The sequence below is a fragment of the Nerophis lumbriciformis genome, linkage group LG16, assembly GCF_033978685.3.
Source record: "Nerophis lumbriciformis linkage group LG16, RoL_Nlum_v2.1, whole genome shotgun sequence".
In the NCBI taxonomy this organism is placed as follows: domain Eukaryota; kingdom Metazoa; phylum Chordata; class Actinopteri; order Syngnathiformes; family Syngnathidae; genus Nerophis; species Nerophis lumbriciformis.
Genome location: NC_084563.2, coordinates 28,257,099 through 28,280,360, shown reverse-complemented (window position 1 = coordinate 28,280,360; position 23,262 = coordinate 28,257,099). Strand labels below are relative to the sequence as shown.

The 23,262-nt window shown below is 43.7% G+C and overlaps 1 protein-coding gene across 1 annotated transcript in view; it reads left to right on the top strand.

The window, feature by feature from the left end:
* Positions 1–23,262, top strand: part of adgrl3.1 (adhesion G protein-coupled receptor L3.1) — a 320,601-nt gene that overhangs the window by 259,139 nt on the left and 38,200 nt on the right. The window contains exons 13-16 of the mRNA XM_072914913.1: positions 10,109–10,231; positions 10,307–10,512; positions 14,228–14,404; positions 18,108–18,317. Of these exons, the coding sequence (XP_072771014.1) occupies positions 10,109–10,231; positions 10,307–10,512; positions 14,228–14,404; positions 18,108–18,317 (716 nt within the window). The remainder of the gene's footprint in view (positions 1–10,108; positions 10,232–10,306; positions 10,513–14,227; positions 14,405–18,107; positions 18,318–23,262) is intronic.

Here is a 23,262-nt window from a genome sequence, read left to right as displayed (position 1 = left end):
AGTTTCTGGCACTGCTCAGGTGTTATGAGAGCCCAGGTTGCTCTGATAGTGGCCTTCAACTCTTCTGCGTTTTTGGGTCTGGCATTCTGCATCTTCCTTTTCACAATACCCCACAGATTTTCTATGGGGCTAAGGTCAGGGGAGTTGGCGGGCCAATTTAGTCCGTAAACCAGGCACGGGTAGATTTTGCGCTGTGTGCAGGCGCCAAGTCCTGTTGGAACTTGAAATCTCCATCTCCATAGAGCAGGTCAGCAGCAGGAAGCATTAAGTGCTCTAAAACTTGCTGGTAGACGGCTGCGTTGACCCTGGATCTCAGGAAACAGAGTGGACCGACACTAGCAGATGACATGGCACCCCAAACCATCACTGACGGTGGAAACTTTACACTAGACTTCAGGCAACGTGGATCCTGTGCCTCTCCTGTCTTCCTCCAGACTCTGGGACCTCGATTTCCAAAGGAAATGCAAAATTTGCTTTCGTCAGAAAACATGACTTTGGACCACTCAGCAGCAGTCCAGCTCTTTTTTTCCTTAGCCCAGGTGAGACGCTTTTCGCGCTGTTTCTTGGTCAACAGTGGCTTGACACGAGGTATGCGGCAGTTGAAACCCATGTCTTTCAAGCGTCTCTTGGTGGTGGATCTTGAAGCACTGACTCCAGCAGCTGTCCACTCCTTCTGAATCTCCCCCACATTTTTGAATGGTTTTTTTTTCACAATCTTGACCAGGGCGCGGTGATCCCTATCGCTTGTACACTTTTTGTGACCACAGTTTTTCCTTCCCTTTGCCTCTCCATTAATGTGTTTGGACACAGAGCTCTGAGAACAGCCAGCCTCTTCAGCAATAACCTTTTGTGTCTTTCCCTCCTTGTGCAATGTGTCGATGGTTGCCTTTTGGACAGCTGTCAAATCTGAAGTCTTCCCCATGTTTGTGTAGGCTTCAGAACTGGACTGAGAGACCATTTAAAGCCCTTTGCAGGTGTTTTGAGTTAATCAGCTGATTAGTTTGTGGCACCAGGTGTCTTCAAAATTTAACCCTTACACAATATTCTAATTGTGTGACACACGGAATTTTGGATTTTCATTTGTTGCCACTTCAAATCATCAAAATTAAATGAAATAAACATTTGAATGCATCAGTCTGTGTGCAATGAATAAATATAATGTACAAGTTACACCTTTTGAATGCAATTACTGAAATAAATCAAGTTTTTCAAAATATTCTAATTTACTGGCTTTTACCTGTATGTATATATACACATACATATATGTGTATATATTTATATATGTATACATATAACTATACACACATATACCTTAGTGAGTAGAGTATTTACATTCAGTGTGTGTGCAAGGCTAAGTTGTTGCTTACTCTCTGTAATAAATGGAGTCATGATGTTGTGATATCAAGGAAATCCACTTTGTATCATGCAGATATATTTCATGATTTACTGCATGATCTGACGACATTGAGGCAGCCACCTTTAATGAGAAAAACACCTCGCAACATTTGTGAGGTGATTCATGTTGTTAATTTGAGGTGGTTAAAAGGTGTTAACAATATCAGAGCATTAATTGAGAGGATAGTCAAAAAGTTTTCCTTCTTTGATAGAAACTCCATAACTGGCAGAATGAAAGTAAATCATTAATAGGGAGAGTTAATTGCTTTTTGCATGTCTGCCTGAAATAAGTCTGTGACGGCACGTGCAGCCGCTACATGTGCCACACAGTGTGTGTGTGTGTGTGTGTGTGTGTGTGTGTGTGTGTGTGTGTGTGTTGCCAGGATGAAGAGCTTGTAGGAGAAGCTTTGACTCCACTGAGAGCGAACACGACGCAGGGAAAATATGACCTTGAGGCTTCCAAGGCAGAGAATGAATTTGTCAAAGACACCTGGTTTTTTTTTTTCTTCTATACATCACACACACACACACACACACACACACACACACACACACACACACACACACACACACACACACACACACACACACACACGCACACACACACACGCACACACAAAGCAGAAGAAAGCTGGTTATGTTAGCGAAGTGTTCCTTCCATCATCTCCTGGTGGTGTCTCACTTCTTCCTTCAGTCTGAGAAAGTCAGCGGGGTGAAAAACCTTCCAAGCAGCCGTGCTCACAGTCTGTGAAGTCTTGGACTGCAGACCACCTGGACCTCGGTCCATGGAACACCCCCCTGTTGTTTGTCACAATTGCCTAACAATCTTCAGATATGAATTACTGTTTGATGCTCAGAATAGAACATATTTAAGGCAGAGTTGATGGAAGAACTGCACTTTTTATAGAATGTGTCTATCATTCCCAATCCTTTTATAAGACAAGAACACATACGTTTGAATTCTTTCTAACTTCAAATATACAGTATGGCAAGTAGGACAAATACCAATAAGCTAGAAGGAGTAATCTATTGTGCCCATAAAACATCCAACAATCCTCCATTTACATGTCCTGACCTGAATATTAGCAAGTATTAGTGATATTGTTGTTATAAGTGCTAACACAGAGGAACTACTTTTAGAGCGCTAACTAGCTTATGCTGCTATATTGACACATTGAGCTGCTGCATGGCCTCTGAGTTGGTGAAAGTTAATTCTAGATGATAAATCATGTCTCTCACCTGGATAGTAGAAGGTTGTGGACATAAACCCACAAGTTGGTCAACTTTGACATCCAACTTAGACCCGGAGATGGCCAGAAAGACACACAAAAAAAACTTTTTTTATCCCAGTGAGAGCAGACATTGTACAGTAAGTGATTAATTTATTATGTTTGTACATCTTGTTTAGCACTTAGCAATACTGCTACATGATGCTTAGTGTTTGACTAAAGCTGCATCTGTGACGGTACAGCGGGAGAAGGACACGGCAAAGAGACAGTGACGTCGTTAGCTGTCAGCGTAGTTATTAACAGCAGGAAATGTGAGTGAGGTGTGTGCGTAATCCAAATAAATGAAGTGAGACTCTGTGTGGTAAGTTGTTGTTGTTGGCATCCGTAAGTCTCGGAAGACAATGGATTGGCGCCCCTTGGATATGATTTAGTCGGTCATGCAGTGTCTGCTGTGGCTGTACAGACCCACACGAGAGTGACAGTCTCTGTTGCACTTGGTGCATCTGTAGGTCGAGTCAGCTACAGGATGTAGTTGCTTGCTCTTTCTCTGAGCTCGCTTCTCATATGCAAGCTGGCGGAATTTTGCCTCGCCAGCTTTCAGTCCAGTGTTCACGGTGTGTCTCCAGCTGGATCTGTCCTGACCAAGCTCTTCCCAGGTGTTCAGGTCCATGTCGAGCGCTTTCAGGTCACGCTTGCAGACATCCTTGAAGCGGAGATGTGGCCGTCCCGTTGTCCTCTTGCCAGAGGCAAGCTCTGCGTAGAGGATGTCTTTGGGGATCCGGCCATTGTCCATTCGGCGCACATGGCCCAGCCATCGAAGGCGATGCTGACGGAGCAGAGTGACCATGCTGGGAATCTTGACTTGCATCAGCACCTCGTTGTTTGTCACACGATCCATGTAATCCCGAGTATGCAACGGAGGCAGCACATGTGAAAGGCACTTAGCCTCTTCTCCTGCGAGGAGTACAGAGTCCAGGATTCGCTGGCGTACAAGAGAGTGCTTAGCACGCAGGCACGATACACAGCAATCTTGGTGTTTATTGTCAGCATGCTGTTGTTAAAAGTTAAAGTTAAAGTACCAATGATTGTCACACACACACTAGGTGTGGCGAAATTATTCTCTGCATTTGACCCATCACCCTTGATCACCCCCTGGGAGGTGAGGGGAGCAGTGGGCAGCAGCGGTGGCTGCGCCCGGGAATCATTTTGGTGATTCCACACTCTTTGCGACAACCTGGCCAAGGTTGTCGTTGCTGTTGATCTCTGCTTCCAGTGAGAGGTTGTCAGTGATGGTGGAGCCAAGGTATGTGAACTGGCTGACGACCTCTAGTTCATAGTCGTTGATGGTGATACAGGGTGGTTCAGCATCTTGGGCCATCACATTTGTCTTCTTCAGACTGATAGTCAGGCTGAACTCGTCGCATGCCTTTGCAAAGCGGTCCATCAGGCTCTGTAGCTCTTCTTCTGTGTGGGTGGCCAGAGCAGCGTCATCTGCAAACAGCATGTCTCTGATGGTTACCTCCCAGACCTTGCTCTTTGCTTTTAGGCGAGCCAGGTTGAACAGTCGGCCGTCTGACCGAGTGTGGAGGTAAACACCTTCGGTCAACGATCCGAAGGCGTGCTTCAGCAGAACGGCAAAGAAGATGCCGAAGAAAGTGGGAGCGAGGACACAGCCCTGCTTGACGCCACTGCGGATGTCCAAGGCATCTGACATCGAGCCGTCATATTGAACTGTACCTTTTATGCCGTCATGGAACGACTTGATCATGATCATGATCATGATCAAAACCCCGCAGCTACCGAGGACTTGGAAGGAGTAATAATAAATGATAATAATAAATGATAAATGGGTTGTACTTGTATAGCGCTTTTCTACCTTCAAGGTACTCAAAGCGCTTTGACACTACTTCCACATTTACCCATTCACACACACATTCACACACTGATGGAGGGAGCTGCCATGCAAGGCGCTAACCAGCACCCATCAGGAGCAAGGGTGAAGTGTCTTGCTCAGGACACAACGGACATGACGAGGTTGGTACTAGGTGGGGATTGAACCAGGGACCCTCGGGTCGCGCACGGCCATTCTTCCACTGCGCCACGCCGTCCCCCAGATGCGAGGGAGTCCGTGATATAATCTGTCATGGCCTGTTTCTCAGGTATGGAAAGGTTATATAGCCGACTTCAGGGAAGGACAGCGTTGGGTACAGGATCGATGGCACAATCGTAGGGTCTGTGCGGGGGTAGGGATAGTGCCTATGCTTTGCTGACTACTGCGGCAAGATCATGGTAGACTGCGGGGACTCCTGATAGGTCCAAGGGGGATGACAAGATCTTAGGGTTCCCTGAGATGGGTACTGCTGCCTTGAGGCAGTTGGCGTGGCAGGCTGTGCTCCAGGCTAGGATGTTACTAGATACTACATATATACTTACATCACGTATGTATTACATGTTATTATAAATGTTACTAGATACTACATATAAACTTACATCATGTATATATTACATGTTATTATGAATGTTACTAGATACTACATATATACTTACATCATGTATATATTACATGTTATTATAAATGTTACTAGATACTACATATATACTTACATCATGTATATATTACATGTTATTTTGAATGTTACTACATGACATATATACTTACATCATGTATATATTACATGTTATTATGAATGTTACTACATGACGTATATACTTACATCATGTATATATTACATGTTATTATGAATGTTACTACATGACATATATACTTACATCATGTATATATTACATGTTAATCATGTATATATTACATGTTATTATGAATGTTACTACATGACATATATACTTACATCATGTATATATTACATGTTATTATGAATGTTACTAGATACTACATATATACTTACATCATGTATATATTACATGTTATTATGAATGTTACTACATGACATATATACTTACATCATGTATATATTACATGTTATCATGAATGTTACTAAATACTACATATATACTTACATCATGTATATATTACATGTTATTATGAATGTTCTGGGTGCAAACAAAATAGATATTAAACTAATTAAAAAAAAATAGCTCACAACTAAATGCGAGAACCTTTTAAAATGTCGGGTATTCAACTTTGGGTTCTTTTTCTTGAGTTGACTTGTATTTAGGAGATCCTACTGGCGTGTGAAGTCACACCACCAAACACAAGAAATACTTTTGTTACACAAATATCACATAGTTGTGTGTTTGTTTCAAAGTAAAAGTAGAATGTAATAGTAAAAGATGGAGAAAAGGTTACTTTTCTAACGCTGGTTCAGCGTCATGAGAGGAGGAAGTCATCTTGGTGAACTTTCTTCCTCTCTCTCCTCATCTCCATGCTGCCTTCATCTCAGCATCTCCGTCACTCCTGACCTCGTCTGTGACCTTCTGACCCTCAACATGTTCCTCACCTCTGGTGACGCCAGGAGAGCAAATGAAGCTGCAGATGATGAGGCTGGCAGGGTTTTCTTCCACCTGGCTCCTCTGAGGAAGCACACCTCCTCTTCTCCTCTTCTCCTCTTCTCCTCACCTGACACTCCAAGTCACTCGCCTTAAATACTTTCATTCCCGTCAACAACCTCCTTTCATGCTGGAGACTTTCTTTCCACGCCGCATGAACGTCGACTAACTCGTCTTCAAAGAACTTAAAACAGGAAATAATCTTGTTGTGTGCTCATTTCTGCTTTTGTGCCGTTAATCTTCCCTCCCAGCTAATCCAGTGGGAGATCCTGCATGGCCATTATCTCCTCCTTCCTCTCGCTCCCCTTCCTCCTCTTACTCCCCTTACACTCATCCTTCCTCTCACTCCCTTCCTCCTCTTACTCCCCTTACACTCATCCTTCCTCTCACTCCCTTCCTCCTCTTACTCCCCTTCCACTCATCCTTCCTCTCACTCTCTTCCTTCTCTTACTCCCCTTCCACTCATCCTTCCTCTCACTCCCTTCCTCCTCTTACTCCCCTTCCACTCATCCTTCCTCTCGCTCCCCTTCCTCCTCTTACTCCCCTTCCTCCTCTTACTCCCCTTCCACTCATCATTCCTCTCGCTCCCTTCCTCCTCTTACTCCCCTTCCACTCATCGTACCTCTCGCTCCCTTCCTCCTCTTACTCCCCTTCCACTCATCATTCCTCTCGCTCCCTTCCTCCTCTTACTCCCCTTCCACTCCTCCTTCCTCTCGTTCCCTTCCTCCTCTTACTCCCCTTCCACTCATCTTTCCTCTCGCTCCCCTTCCTCCTCTTACTCCCCTTCCACTCATCCTTCCTCTGACTCCCTTCCTCCTCTTACTCCCCTTCCACTCATCTTTCCTCTCGCTCCCCTTCCTCCTCTTACTCCCCTTCCACTCATCCTTCCTCTGACTCCCTTCCTCCTCTTACTCCCCTTCCACTCATCCTTCCTCTCGCTCCCCTTCCTCCTCTTACTCCCCTTCCACTCCTCCTTCCTCTCGCTCCCCTTCCTCCTCTTACTCCCCTTCCACTCATCCTTCCTCTCGCTCCCTTCCTCCTCTTACTCCCCTTACACTCATCCTTCCTCTCACTCCCTTCCTCCTCTTACTCCCCTTCCACTCATCCTTCCTCTCGCTCCCTTCCTCCTCTTACTCCCCTTCCACTCATCATTCCTCTCGCTCCCTTCCTCCTCTTACTCCCCTTCCACTCCTCCTTCCTCTCGCTCCCTTCCTCCTCTTACTCCCCTTCCACTCATCTTTCCTCTCGCTCCCCTTCCTCCTCTTACTCCCCTTCCACTCATCCTTCCTCTCACTCCCTTCCTCCTCTTACTCCCCTTCCACTCATCCTTCCTCTCGCTCCCCTTCCTCTTCTTACTCCCCTTCCACTCCTCCTTCCTCTCGCTCCCTTCCTCCTCTTACTCCCCTTCCACTCATCCTTCCTCTCGCTCCCCTTCCTCCTCTTACTCCCCTTCCACTCATCCTTCCTCTCACTCCCTTCCTCCTCTTACTCCCCTTCCACTCATCCTTCCTCTCACTCCCCTTCCTCCTCTTACTCCCCTTCCACTCATCCTTCCTCTCACTCCCTTCCTCCTCTTACTCCCCTTCCACTCATCCTTCCTCTCGCTCCCCTTCCTCCTCTTACTCCCCTTCCACTCCTCCTTCCTCTCGCTCCCTTCCTCCTCTTACTCCCCTTCCACTCATCCTTCCTCTCGCTCCCCTTCCTCCTCTCACTCCCCTTCCACTCCTCCTTCCTCTCGCTCCCTTCCTCCTCTTACTCCCCTTCCACTCATCCTTCCTCTCGCTCCCTTCCTCCTCTTACTCCCCTTCCACTCCTCCTTCCTCTCACTCCCTTCGTCCTCTTACTCCCCTTCCACTCATCCTTCCTCTCGCTCCCTTCCTCCTCTTACTCCCCTTCCACTCTTCCTTCCTCTCGCTCCCCTCTCACTCCCTTCCTCCTCTTACTCCCCTTCCACTCATCCTTCCTCTCGCTCCCCTTCCTCCTCTTACTCCCCTTCCACTCATCCTTCCTCTCACTCCCTTCCTCCTCTTACTCTCCTTCCACTCATCCTTCCTCTCGCTCCCTTCCTCCTCTAACTCCCCTTCCACTCATCATTCCTCTCGCTCCCCTTCCTCCTCTTACTCCCCTTCCACTCATCCTTCCTCTCGCTCCCCTTCCTCCTCTTAGTCCCCTTCCACTCCTCCTTCCTCTCGCTCCCCTCCTCCTCTTACTCCCCTTCCACTCATCCTTCCTCTCACTCCCTTCCTCCTCTTACTCCCCTTCCACTCATCCTTCCTCTCGCTCCCCTTCCTCCTCTTACTCCCCTTCCACTCCTCCTTCCTCTCGCTCCCTTCCTCCTCTTACTCCCCTTCCACTCATTCTTCCTCTCGCTCCCTTCCTCCTCTTACTCCCCTTCCACTCCTCCTTCCTCTCGCTCCCTTCCTCCTCTTACTCCCCTTCCACTCATTCTTCCTCTCGCTCCCTTCCTCCTCTTACTCCCCTTCCACTCATCATTCCTCTCGCTCCCTTCCTCCTCTTACACTCCCCTTACACTCCTCCTTCCTCTCGCTCCCTTCCTCCTCTTACTCCCCTTCCACTCATCCTTCCTCTCGCTGCCTTCCTCCTCTTACTCCCCTTCCACTCATCCTTCCTCTCGCTCCCTTCCTCCTCTTACTCCCCTTCCACTCCTCCTTCCTCTCGCTCCCCTTCCTCCTCTTACTCCCCTTCCACTTGCTGCTGCTGCTTCATGGCAGCTATGCAGCAACACAACACAACACAACACAACACAACACAATGTCACGTGGACAAGACCAGACTACACGTGTGAAGAAGAAGAACCGATTATTATCAGCGTGTTATTGGCGTGTTATCAGCGTGTTATTAGTGTGTTATCGGCGTGTTATTAGCGTGTTTTCAGCGTGTTATCAGCGTGTTATTAGTGTGTTATTAGCGTGTTGTCAGCATGAGGAACAAGCCTGCTTTGAAGAAGACCATTGTCATTTCTATTCTATTTCATGTTCTAATTGGCCCACGTACAGTACGCAGAGAGCTTCATGGAATGGGTTTCCATGGCCGGCCAGCTGCATCTAAGCCATACATCACCAAGTCTAGTGCAAAGCGTGGAATGCAGTGGTGTAAAGGACATCACCACTGGACTCTAGAGCAGTGGAGACGCCTTCTCTGGACTTCTCTGGACACTTTTCCATCTGGCAATCTGATGGACCAGTCTGGGTTTGGAGGTTGCTAGGAGAACTCTTCATTTCAGACTGCATTGTGCAGAGTGTGAAATTTAGTGGAGGAGGATTTATGGTGTGGGTTGTTTTTCAGGAGTTGGGCTTGGCCGTTTAGTTCCAGTGAAAGGAACTTTGAATGCTCCAGGATAGGAAAGGGATGGCACTTGAAGTTCATATGTGAGTCAGGGCAGGTGGCCAAATACTTTTGGCAATTTAGTGTATATTTATACAGTATATAAAGAATGATACAACCTATTTCCTTTTTCAGCGACCCACTTTGTCTCCTCTCACTGCGGCCTTGTGCTATTTGATGTGGGAAGCTCTTTTTAGCCATGAAAGAAGAGTGGAGATCATCAAATGTCTGTGAAACACAAGATGCTTTAATTAGTTGTTAATTACAAACCTTATCTCACACATTCCACACAGCCTAATCAGGAATGTGCTCACAAAGCCAGAAGGCCGACTTAGATTCCCACAATGTGAGGATTATCTACCTGGAGACATTGTTTGCTTTTCACATCAAATGTATCGCACTTTAATGAGTCTTGGATCTTTTTCATTAAGTGGCAACTTCTTGCCTATGACCAGTGTGAAGACTTGCTTCCTACCAAAGACTAGGAAACTAACCTGATGCAACGTGTGTGTGTGTGTGTGTGTGTGTGTGTGTGTGTGTGTGTGTGTGTGTGTGTGTGTGTGTGTGTGTGTGTGTGTGTGTGTGTGTGTGTGTGTGTGTGTGTGTGTGTGTGTGTGTGTGTGTGTGTGTTGCAGAGCTGGAAGTGGCCAGGCTGAGTACGGACGGCAGCCTGAGCGACTTGACCTTCCCTCAGTCCGAGCGCCACGGAAACTCCATCCAGCTGTCAGCCAGCACCCTCAAACAACACGGCAGAAACGGTAGCGGAGGAATCTCCGTCCCTCCCCCTCCTCCTCCCGCCAGCGCCCGCCTACTTCTGTATCGTCTCCCAACAGGTGAGATCAGGATGGCCTTCGTCCTCTACAGGAACTTGGGTTCCTACCTGTCCACGGAGAACGCCAGCGTCCGACTGAGCAGCGACGCTGTCTACCCCAACTACTCGGTCATCGTCAACTCGCCCGTCATCACGGCCTCCATCAACAAGGAGAGCAACAAGGTGTACCTGTCGGAGCCTGTCATCTTCACCGTTAAACACCTGCAGGTGAGGAATGTCCCTGGGTCACATGTTCCAAAGTCTGATACAATCAATCAACCAATCAAAGTTTACTTATATAGCCCTAAATCACAAGTGTCTCAAAGGGCTGCACAAGCCACAACCACATCCTGGGCTCAGATCCCACATCAGGGCAAGGAAAAACTCAACCCAATAGGATGACGATGAGAAACCTTGGAGGGGACCACAGATATGGGGAACCCCCCCCCCCCCCCCCCCCTGGACGACCGGTGCAATGGACGTTGAGTAGATCGAGCATAATATAGTGAGAGTCCAGTCCATAGTGGATCTAACATAATAGTGTGAGAGTCTAGTCCATAGTGGATCTAACATAATAGTGTGAGAGTCCAGTCCATAGTGGATCTAACATAATAGTGTGAGAGTCCAGTCCATAGTGGATCTAACATAATAGTGTGAGAGTCCAGTCCATAGTGGATCTAACATAATAATGAGAGTCCAGTCCATAGTGGATCTAACATAATAGTGTGAGAGTCCAGTCCATAGTGGATCTAACATAATAGTGTGAGAGTACAGTCCATAGTGGATCTAACATAATAGTGAGAGTCCAGTCCATAGTGGATCTAACATAATAGTGAGAGTCCAGTCCATAGTGGATCTAACATAATAGTGTGAGAATCCAGTCCATAGTGGATCTAACATAATAGTGAGAGTCCAGTCCATAGTGGATCAAGCATCATTTTGTGAGAGTCCAGTCCATAGTGGATCTAACATAATAGTGAGATTCCAGTCCATAGTGGATCTAACATAATAAATGATAAATGATAAATGGGTTGTACTTGTATAGCGCTTTTCTACCTTCAAGGTACTCAAAGCGCTTTGACACTACTTCCACATTTACCCATTCACACACACATTCACACACTGATGGAGGGAGCTGCCATGCAAGGCGCTAACCAGCACCCATCAGGAGCAATGGTGAAGTGTCTTGCTCAGGACACAACGGACATGACGAGGTTGGTACTAGGTGGGGATTGAACCAGGGACCCTCGGGTTGCGCACGGCCACTCTCCCACTGCGCCATGCCGTCCCTATAGTGAGAGTCCAGTCCATAGTGGATCTAACATAATAGTGAGAGTCTAGTCCATAGTGGATCTAACATAATAGTGAGAGTCCAGTCCATAGTGGATCTAACATAATAGTGTGAGAGTCCAGTCCATAGTGGATCTAACATAATAGTGTGAGAGTCCAGTCCATAGTGGATCTAACATAATAGTGAGAGTCCAGTCCATAGTGGATCTAACATAATAGTGAGAGTACAGTCCATAGTGGATCTAACATAATAGTGAGAGTCCAGTCCATAGTGGATCTAACATAGTAGTGAGAGTCCAGTCCATAGTGGATCTAACATAATAGTGAGAGTCCAGTCCATAGTGGATCTAACATAATAGTGAGAGTCTAGTCCATAGTGAGACCAGCAGGAGATCATGTTGAGTGGAGACAGGTCAGCAGCACAGAGACGTCACCAACTGATGCACAGATGTGTGGTCCACCCCGGGTGCCGACTTTGAATAGCTGGCGCCTCATCTGTGGTCACCTAATTACTTCTCCACACAGGAGAGGGGGGCAGAGCAGAAAAGAGACGGCAGATCAACTGATCTAAAAAAGGGGGTCTATTTAAAGGCTAGAGTATACAAATGAGTTTTAAGATGGGACTTAAATGCTTCTACTGAGGTAGCATCTCTAACTGTTACTGCTAGAACATTCCAGAGTAGCATCTCTAACTGTTACTACAAGGCAAAGAAGAACACAAACCTCTTCACGCTGACTTTGTGAACTCCAAACTGCTTCACAACAACACAAGTGTCAGTTGTACACAACAACAATTGTACAAATGTAATCTGCACTATTCACAGTCAAAGACTGGCAGCTGTGGTTGCCAGTCATGAAGTATAGAACTTTATGATATGTTGATGTTGAATCTGTCAATTTGACAGCTGATAATTGTGTTTACTTACACTAAATGACTGTGAAAAAACTGATATTTTGTTGAGATGTTCACAAAAAAACGATATAATTGACAGTAAAATCTTGTCAGCTGTCATCGTCAAACGACTATGATGAGGCCTGCCAGTAGGATTATAATCCTGGCAAAAAACACTGAGATGTTAAAGGTCCAGACCTTCATTAAAGGTCCAGACCTTCATTAAAGTTCCAGACCTTCATTAAAGGTCCAGACCTTCATTGAGGTTCTACAACTCAAAGTGTGTGTTGTCCAATCTTTCTGGAATTGACTTGGCTCTCCTTGCCGAGTGCAGCTTGTTGGCAGCAAGACATCAGGTGCTCATTTGGAGACAAAGCGCACACACACACACAGACACACACACACACACACACACACACACACACACACACACACACACACACACACACACACACACACACACATTCTTGTATGTGTTACCTTCTTGAGACGTGAGAAAAATGCCTCCCTCTTTAGGACCAGCCTTTCTAGATATATAAAGAAGTGTATTTACAACATTAATAATATATACATACTATCCACATATAAAAAAGCTTGTTGTGAAAAATGAGTTGGAATTTCGCAAGAAAAAGGTCACAATTTCACAAGAAAAACTTCGAATGTTGGCAGTGTTATAAAAAAAGTCGTACTTTTACTCAACGCAAGTCAAACTTTTACAATAAAAAGTGAACATTTGTGCAATATTATGATACAAGTTGGAATTTCACTCAATAACTGTCACAGTTTTACAAGAAAAGCTTAACATTTGGCCAATTTATTGACACATTTTACTCAACAAAAGTCACAATTTTATAAGAAAACTTTAACATTTTTGGCAATATTATAATAATAATCAGATTTAACTTTGCAAAATTGTGACAAAAGTCAAAATATTATATGACATATGTCACCATTTTGCAGTAAAAAGTAATAATTTTACAAGAAAATATTGCAATATTACAGAAATATGAGAATTTTTTTCTCAATTTCATGAGAAAAAGTCTACATATTGTGAAAAAAAGACTGCTTTTTGTAAAAAAATTAAACATTTTAATTTGTTTTTTGTAATTGTTTTTTAATGTTCATTATTTACTTCAAATTATTACAGTGTGTCTCTATAAACATATTTATTTATTATTTTTTAATTAATTGTGGCCAAAGAGGGTGCATTTCAATTACTTACACACACTTGTTATTTCATATGTTGACCAGAGGGGGAGCACTTCAAATTTTTACACACACTTGTTATTTCATATGTTGACAGTCTATTTTTTTGGGGACCACCCTCACTTTGATAGATACCACCACAAATGAGACATTGTCTCTTAGATGCAATGTTATTGATTTATGTCATCACTTGTTCACACCTCCTCATATGGAAGATACTTTTCCTTCTTCACGTCTCAAGAAGGGTAGAAATACAAGAACACACACACACACACTCACACACACACACACACGTTCCTCAGTTGACACAACACCATCAGTCTGAGATGTATCACCTCCTGACATGACATTTGCTGCTGCTCTCTCACATTCTCTTCTTCTTCTCTTCTTCTCTTCTTCTCTTCTTCTCTTCTCTTCTTCTCTTCTTCTCTTCTTCTCTTCTTCTCTTCTGGCCTCCCAGTCGTCCTCCCATTGTGGCTTTTCACCAAATGTTTCCTTCTCTCGCTCCTCGTCCTGCCGTCTTCCAAGCTCACCTTCTCTCCGGTGTCTCCCCAGCATTCGGAGGAGAACTTCAACCCCAACTGTTCCTTCTGGAGCTACTCCAAGCGCACCATGACGGGCTTGTGGTCCACGCAGGACTGCCGCCTGCTGGCCACCAACCGCAGCCACACCAGCTGCTCCTGCACACACCTCACCAGCTTCGCCGTGCTCATGGCCCACGTGGAGGTGAAGGTGAGCCCTCTGACATCATCTTATTTGTGGCAGCACATGTGGGGAACAGGAAGGGAGTGGCGCCGCAACATCTGCCACACGGATTAGAACTCTCTAGAAGTCACACTGATCTGTCCAACGCGATGACATCATCCTGATCACCACATCAGATTGTAGATTAATTCATTGAAACTATTTAATGACATCATTGACTGCCTTCTCAAAGTACCCAAACACAACCGTCAATCTTACACAAGCTGTACACGGACTACTCTAAGGGTATCCGATTTTAATGTCCATACTCAGGTTGTCCCAATACCAATATTTTGGTACCGGTACCTAAATGTATTTCCATACTTAAAGGGGAGCACAAAAAATGTCATTATTGTCTTTATTGTAACAACAAATGTTAGTGTACATGAAACATATGTTTATTATTGTCATTTAGTCCTTAAATAAAATACTAGACAACTTGTCTTTTAGTAGTAAGTAAACAAACAAAGACTCCTAATTAGTCGTATGCAGTAACATATTGTGTCATTTATACACCTATTATTTTCTACACATTATGAGGGACAAACTGTGAAAATTGATTATTAATCCACTTGTTCATTTACTGTTAATATCTGCTTATTTTCTGTTTTAACATGTTCTATCTACACTTCTGTTAAAATGTAATAATCACTTATTCTTCTCTTCTTTGATACTTGACATTAGTTTTGGATGATACCACACATTTAGGTATGGATCATGTTGATACCAAGTAGTTACAGGATCATACATTGGTCATATTCAAAGTCCTCATGTGTCCAGGGACATAATTACTGACTTTATAAACATCACATACGTTTTAAAAAAGGAAACAAAGATTTTGTAATGATAATGATAGTATCGACTAGATACACTCTTGTACTTGGTATCATTACAGTGGATGTCAGGTGTAGATCCAGCCATGGCGTTTGTTTACATTGAGGAGTGCTAGCTTACTGTTAGCGGTGAGCTAATGTATCCTCCTACGGTGTGTAGTGAAGCATGTTTAGCTATTCCTCGTCCTCCAGTGATAATGCTACTTGTAAGAAACATACTTTATTTGTTGCACACATGGATTAAATCGACTGATAATTTAGTGAGACAAACATGTTGACAGAAACAAAATCCTGTTATAGTTTGCTTTGTTTGCATTTTAATGTTTGTCAATGCACCAAGTCCATCCATCCATCCATTTTCTACCGCTTGTCCCTATTGGGGTCGCGGGGGGTGCTGGAGCCTATCTCAGCTACAATCGGGCAGAAGGAGGGGTACACCCTGGACAAGTCGCCACCTCATCACAGGGCCAACACAGATAGACAACATTCACACTCACATTCACACACTAGGTGCATGTTTTTGGAAGTGGGAGGGGCCTATTTCCAGGTGCATGTCTTTGGAGGTGGGAGGGGCCTATCCCCAGGTGCATGTCTTTGGAGGTGGGAGGGGCCTATCCCCAGGTGCATGTTTTTGGAGGTGGGAGGGGCCTATCCCCAGGTGCATGTTTTTGGAAGTGGGAGGGGCCTATTTCCAGGTGCATGTCTTTGGAGGTGGGAGGGGCCTATCCCCAGGTGCATGTTTTTGGAGGTGGGAGGGGCCTATCCCCAGGTGCATGTCTTTGGAGGTGGGAGGAAGCCGGAGTACCCGGAGGGAACCCACACATTCACGGGGAGAACATGCAAACTCCACACACCCGAACCCAGGATCCAACCCAGGACTTTTGTATTGTGAGGCACACGTACTAACCCCTGTTCTACCGTGCTGCATGCACCAAGTCATCAAATGTTAATCATATTGATTCAGTAAATGTAGAATTGTTTATATTCAACATTATGTATTTTTTAAGTGTACTTTTGTCATTATGTGTCATATTTCTGCACAATAACTCAGAAATGGTAAAACTAGCAAGCAGGAGAGAAAATGAAGTGCTTTTGACTTCAAAGTTCAAATCAAATCAAACTTGATTTATTTACAACTTTTCACACGCAGGCAGTTGGAAAACACAAAGTGCTGCAGAAAGAAAATAGAAGAGAAGAAAAGACTCAAACATGCAAAAAAAAAACAACCACGACCTTTGAAGCGTCCACACTGGAGAATACCTCAAATGAACGCCATCTAAATAATAGTCTAAACATATGAGAATATATATGTAATAAATGCTATAATAATAATAGATTGTATTTGCGTTGCACTTTACATTTGAATAACAAGTCTCAAAGTTCTACAGAGTAAAAACATCATAAAAGCATTAAAAAAGACGGTAAAAAAAAAAAACTATTTAAAAAATTTAGATTTTTAGCCCTTTTTTTTAAAGCATCCACCAAGTGTGGGCCCTGAGGCAGCTTCCAAAGCTCGGTCCCCCATGGTCTTAAGTATACAAAAGACATGAATAAGTTCATAAAAATAACATTGAGAGAATAGTAGTAGAACTATGAATAATTAAACAATAAAAAACATAAGAGTTTAAGATGAACAGTAAAAAGCCTGATTAAAAGGTGTGTCTTCTGTCTTTTTTAAAGGCTATCAAGGCTCTCTGCAGTCCTGAGGTTCTCTGGTAGGCTGTTGGTGGCTAAATGGGTCTTTGGTCTGGTATTTGCTCAAACTAAAAGTCTAGTTCCAGAGGACCTCAGTAACCGATGCGGTAAAAGCAGGTCAGATAGATAAGAAGACATTTAAAAGCTAATACTAGAACGTTAAAACCCCCCCTGAAGCAGACAGGGAGTCAATTCATGGACTTTAAAACTGGTGTAATGTGCGCCTGCCCTCTGGTCCCCGTCAGCACGCGTGCAGCTGACTTTTCTAATCGTTGTAGACTTCTAATATTCTTTTTGGGAAGACCAGAGAGCGTTGCAATAGTCTAAAGGACAGGACATTAAAGAACCTCCTGAGAGAGTCTGGCTATGTTCTTAGGGTGATAAAAAAACTATTTCTGTGATATATGTGGGATAAAAGTCAGCCCAGAGTCAAAACTCACGCCCAGATGTTTTTATAGACTGTTGGTTTAAAATCTTGTCATTTTGGTGAAAGTTTCTCCCTCTGGTCTTTAGGATCTTCAACTAAAACCTCTTTTCATTGTGACAAAGTCCAATCTGGAAATGTTTGGATGATTTCCTTTGCCTGATTAAAGTTGTTTTCAAGGAAACTTTAAATCCGTCTTATCTTTTACGTTTGAATTGTAATTCTAGCTGACTTGAAGGACGTTCAGTCGACTGAAAGTAGACTTAAACTAAATCAACTTCCTTGACTGAAGTCGGATTAATCAATCATCCATCCATCTATTTTCTACCGCTCATTCCCTTCGGGGTAATCAAACCTTGATCACAAGTGTCTCAAAGGGCTGCAAAAGCCACAACGACATCCTGAGCTCAGACCCCACATGAGAAGTAAAAGGCTAAAAGTCAATGAGAAACTTCTGTCCCAGGTCTAGAGGTGTGTCCCTGAGAAGAACAAGGTTTTCTGGAATGTTACTGTCCTCTAAAGGAAAGGACAATGAGGGTTGTTTCCAAAAGAGCTGATTGTCCAGGCTGGCTAGCTTGAACGCAGCATGAGGCTAGCACAAGTATCTCCATCACTGACAGGTAGACCCGGAACACCTGAGTGAGGTTGCACCTTGAACGCCGGAGGACACACCAGCACAGTCCCAGCATTGCCGTGTCACAGGCGTGTAAAACCTCTGTGGTGGTGGTTTGTCTTCCAGAAAGCAGACAGCATCCACGACCTGCTCCTGGACGTGATCACCTGGGTGGGCATCCTGCTGTCCCTGGTCTGCCTGCTCATCTGCATCTTCACCTTCTGCTTCTTCCGCGGGCTGCAGAGCGACCGCAACACCATCCACAAGAACTTGTGCATCAGCCTCTTCATCGCAGAGTCGCTCTTCCTGGTGGGCATCAACCGAGCGGACCAGCCGGTAAGTTTCTCCTCAGCAAGTGACCTTCAAGGCATCAAACACACTTTTCAATATGGAGCACCATGTCTTATCCTCTTAACAACTTCCTGCTTCCATTAGCCAGCCGCCCTCAGGCGTCTATTTCATTGGATTTCTTCATCCCCAAATCCAGCGGTTCTGCCGAGGAGATTTTGCTTCTGAATGTTTTGTTTTGTTCACACACTTTCTATACACAAACATGTTTAGTCCTTTTATTGTGAAAGGGACACGTGATGTGTAATCCATGCCCATGCAGCAAAACCTGAGACTGAGATTTCAGATCAAGTGAAAGACTTAGACTTAGACTTAGACTTAGACTTAGACTTCCTTTATTGTCATTCAAATGTGAACTTTACAGTACAGATAAGAAGTTTGCATGAGCTGCTTGAAGTGCAGATAAAAGAGCAATAAGATGCAGATATAAATAAATAGATGACTGTACAGATAAATATATTGCAGGTTTATGGATGTATGTTATATTGTCTTTAGAGTCCAGCCAGTTAATCCTTTTTTGGGAGGAATTGAGGGGATCATTTAATTATGATGCGTTCAAGAGTCTTACGGCCTGAGGGAAGAAGCTGTTACACAACCTGGAGGTTCTGCTACGGAAGCTGCGGAACCTCTTTCTAGAGTCCAGCAGTGAAAACAGTCCTTGGTGGGGGTGGGAGGAGTCTTTGCAGATTTTCCTGATGAGTCCTGATGATCTTTTCCGCCGTCCTCACCACTCTCTGGAGAGACTTCCAGTCTGAGGCATTGCAGGCTCCAGTCCAGACAGACATGGAGTTGGTCTCTATAGTGCCTCTGTAGAATGTTCTTATTAGAGCCTGAGCAGCAAACCAAGTTCCTTTGGAACATGTTGGATGGTGGTGGAGGGATGATTAGAACATGTTGGATGGTGGTGGAGAGATGATTAGAACATGTTGGATGGTGGTGGAGGGATGATTAGAACATGTTGGATGGTGGTGGAGCGATGATTAGAACATGTTGGATGGTGGTGGAGGGATGATTACAACATGTTGGATGGTGTGCATGACCGCCGTGAACATCTTCAGCGCCACTTAGCGTGTCGCCAGTTAAGTTGCTAAAGTCATCAGGAGTCAGTTAAGTTGCTAAAGTCATCAGGAGTCAGTTAAGCTGCTAAAGTCATCAGGAGTCAGTTAAGCTGCTAAAGTCATCAGGAGTCAGTTAAGCTGCTAAAGTCATCAGGAGTCGGTTAAGTTGCTAAAGTCATCAGGAGTCAGTTAAGTTGCTAAAGTCATCAGGAGTCGGTTAAGTTGCTAAAGTCATCAGGAGTCAGTTAAGCTGCTAAAGTCATCAGGAGTCGGTTAAGTTGCTAAAGTCATCAGGAGTCGGTTAAGTTGCTAAAGTCATCAGGAGTCAGTTAAGCTGCTAAAGTCATCAGGAGTCAGTTAAGCTGCTAAAGTCATCAGGAGTCGGTTAAGTTGCTAAAGTCATCAGGAGTCGGTTAAGTTGCTAAAGTCATCAGGAGTCAGTTAAGCTGCTAAAGTCATCAGGAGTCAGTTAAGTTGCTAATGTCATCAGGAGTCGGTTAAGTTGCTAAAGTCATCAGGAGTCAGTTAAGCTGCTAAAGTCATCAAGAAAAGCCAATGACTTCTTCCAGGTGGGTGTGTGTGGTGTGCACAAACCAGGAGGCGGGGTCTTTAGAAATGCAAATGAGCGACTCCCAGGCTCCCTGAACTCATGGTCTGTCATCTAATTGTCTGTAGCTAGCGCCGCCATGCAGGAGTCACACTCTTCACACAGCGTGGAAATGATGAAACAAATCTTCTCAAGCATCCTCTTTTCTTTCTTGTCTTTTCTTGCTGCACCATCGCCTGAATTGTTGAAGATGTTTGAGGATGAACACTTTTTCTTTTCAACTTGCAAGTGCTCTCCTCTATGCTTAGTCCATCTTCATCCTCCATGCTCTATGTTTAGTCCATCTTCATCCTCCATGCTCTATGTTTAGTCCATCTTCATCCTCCTTGCTCTATGTTTAGTCCATCTTCATCCTCCTTGCTCTATGTTTAGTCCATCTTCATCCTCCTTGCTCTATGTTTAGTCCATCTTCATCCTCCTTGCCCTATGTTTAGTCCATCTTCAGCCTCCTTGCTCTATGCTTAGTCCATCTTCATCCTCCTTGCTCTATGTTTAGTCCATCTTCATCCTCCATGCTCTATGTTTAGTCCATCTTCATCCTCCATGCTCTATGTTTAGTCCATCTTCATCCTCCTTGCTCTATGTTTAGTCCATCTTCATCCTCCTTGCTCTATGTTTAGTCCATCTTCATCCTCCTTGCCCTATGTTTAGTCCATCTTCATCCTCCTTGCCCTATGTTTAGTCCATCTTCATCCTCCTTGCTCTATGCTTAGTCCATCTTCATCCTCCTTGCTCTATGTTTAGTCCATCTTCATCCTCTCTGATCTATGTTTAGTCCATCTTCATCCTCCTTGCTCTATGTTTAGTCCATCTTCATCCTCTCTGATCTATGTTTAGTCCATCTTCATCCTCCATGCTCTATGTTTAGTCCATCTTCATCCTCCTTGCTCTATGTTTAGTCCATCTTCATCCTCCTTGCTCTATGTTTAGTTCATCTTCATCCTCCTTGCTCTATGTTTAGTCCATCTTCATCCTCCTTGCTCTATGTTTAGTCCATCTTCATCCTCCTTGCTCTATGTTTAGTCCATCTTCATCCTCCATGCTCTATGTTTAGTCCATCTTCATCCTCCTTGCTCTATGTTTAGTCCATCTTCATCCTCCTTGCTCTATGTTTAGTCCATCTTCATCCTCTCTGATCTATGTTTAGTCCATCTTCATCCTCCTTGCTCTATGTTTAGTCCATCTTCATCCTCTCTGATCTATGTTTAGTCCATCTTCATCCTCCATGCTCTATGTTTAGTCCATCTTCATCCTCTCTGATCTATGTTTAGTCCATCTTCATCCTCCATGCTCTATGTTTAGTCCATCTTCATCCTCTCTGATCTATGTTTAGTCCATCTTCATCCTCCATGCTCTATATTTAGTCCATCTTCATCCTCTCTGATCTATGTTTAGTCCATCTTCATCCTCCTTGCTCTATGTTTAGTCCATCTTCGTCCTCCTTGCTCTTTGTTTAGTCCGTCTTCATCCTCCTTGCTCTATGTTTAGTCCATCTTCATCCTCCTTGCTCTATGTTTAGTCCATCTTCATCCTCCATGCTCTATGTTTAGTCCATCTTCATCCTCCTTGCTCTATGTTTAGTCCATCTTCATCCTCCTTGCTCTATGTTTAGTCCATCTTCATCCTCCATGCTCTATGTTTAGTCCATCTTCATCCTCCTTGCTCTATGTTTAGTCCATCTTCATCCTCCATGCCCTATGTTTAGTTCATCTTCATCCTCCTTGCTCTATGTTTAGTCCATCTTCATCCTCCTTGCTCTATGTTTAGTCCATCTTCATCCTCCTTGCTCTATGTTTAGTCCATCTTCATCCTCCTTGCTCTATGTTTAGTCCATCTTCATCCTCCATGCTCTATGTTTAGTCCATCTTCATCCTCCTTGCTCTATGTTTAGTCCATCTTCATCCTCCTTGCTCTATGTTTAGTTCATCTTCATCCTCCTTGCTCTATGTTTAGTCCGTCTTCATCCTCCTGATAGTCTTCCTTTGCAGCTCCTTTAGCTGTTAGCGTTAGCTGCTAAACAACATTTGACTTGTTATATGTGCTTGTTGCCATGGTAACTGCTTTAAATCCAACATCTTAACGCGGTCTTTAACGCAATCAAGCAGGAAAAATGTCTTCTTCAGAGAGATCACATGTCTTCTTCTTCAGATAGATCACATGTCTTCTTTAGAGAGATCACATGTCTTTTTTAGAGAGATCTTATTAAGACTTTAGGAGTTGACACGTAAAGAAATTATTCCTTTCTGCTTTCTTGTAACGACTAAAGGAAATGTTACAAAACATAAAAGTATGGCCTTTCAAGTGTCGGCCATCTTGTGTGTTTATGTTGCTTCATCCTCTACTTATGGAGATGAAATGTTTTCACTTCCCATACGATACTGATATCAGAGTGCTGACTATTGGATGATACTGATATTGATCCGATACATCAGAACATACTTTTATTATTATAATTGGGTTTTTTTCTGATATCGTAAAGTTATCTGATATCAATAAAGGATCGGACGAATGTAATTGAGTACTTAACTTTATAAACAATTGCGTACTAAGTTTGATATCACTTTCATTAAGGCCTGAGCTGTAATCACTTCATGTAGTTGCATTGTAATCCTGGACAAAACACCACAGCTCATTGGCTAAAGTTTGGTCTTTTAATTACGGTGTATCTGTCATATCTTCACCCTCTATACCACAATAAGGTAGTAATACCACAATAATGTAGTAATACCACAATAAGGTAGTAATACCACAATAATGTAGTAATACCACAATAATGTAGTAATACCACAATAAGGTAGTAATACCATAATAAGGTAGTAATATGACAATAATGTAGTAATACCACAATAAGGTAGTAATATGACAATAATGTAGTAATACCACAATAAGGTAGTAATACCACAATAAGGTAGTAATACCATAATAAGGTAGTCATATGACAATAATGTAGTAATACCACAATAAGGTAGTAATACCACAATAAGGTAGTAATACAACAATATGGTAGTAATACAACAATAAGGTAGTAGTACAACAATAAGGTAGTAATATGTCAATAAGGTAGTAATATGACATAAGTTAGTAATACAACAATAATGTAGTAATACGACATAAAGTAGTAATACAACAATGAGGTAGTAATATGACAAGGTAGTAATACAACAATAAGGTTGTAATACGACATAAGATAGTAATACGACAATAAGGTAGTAATACGACACTAAGGTAGTAATACGACATAAGGTAGTAATACAAGAATAATGTAGTA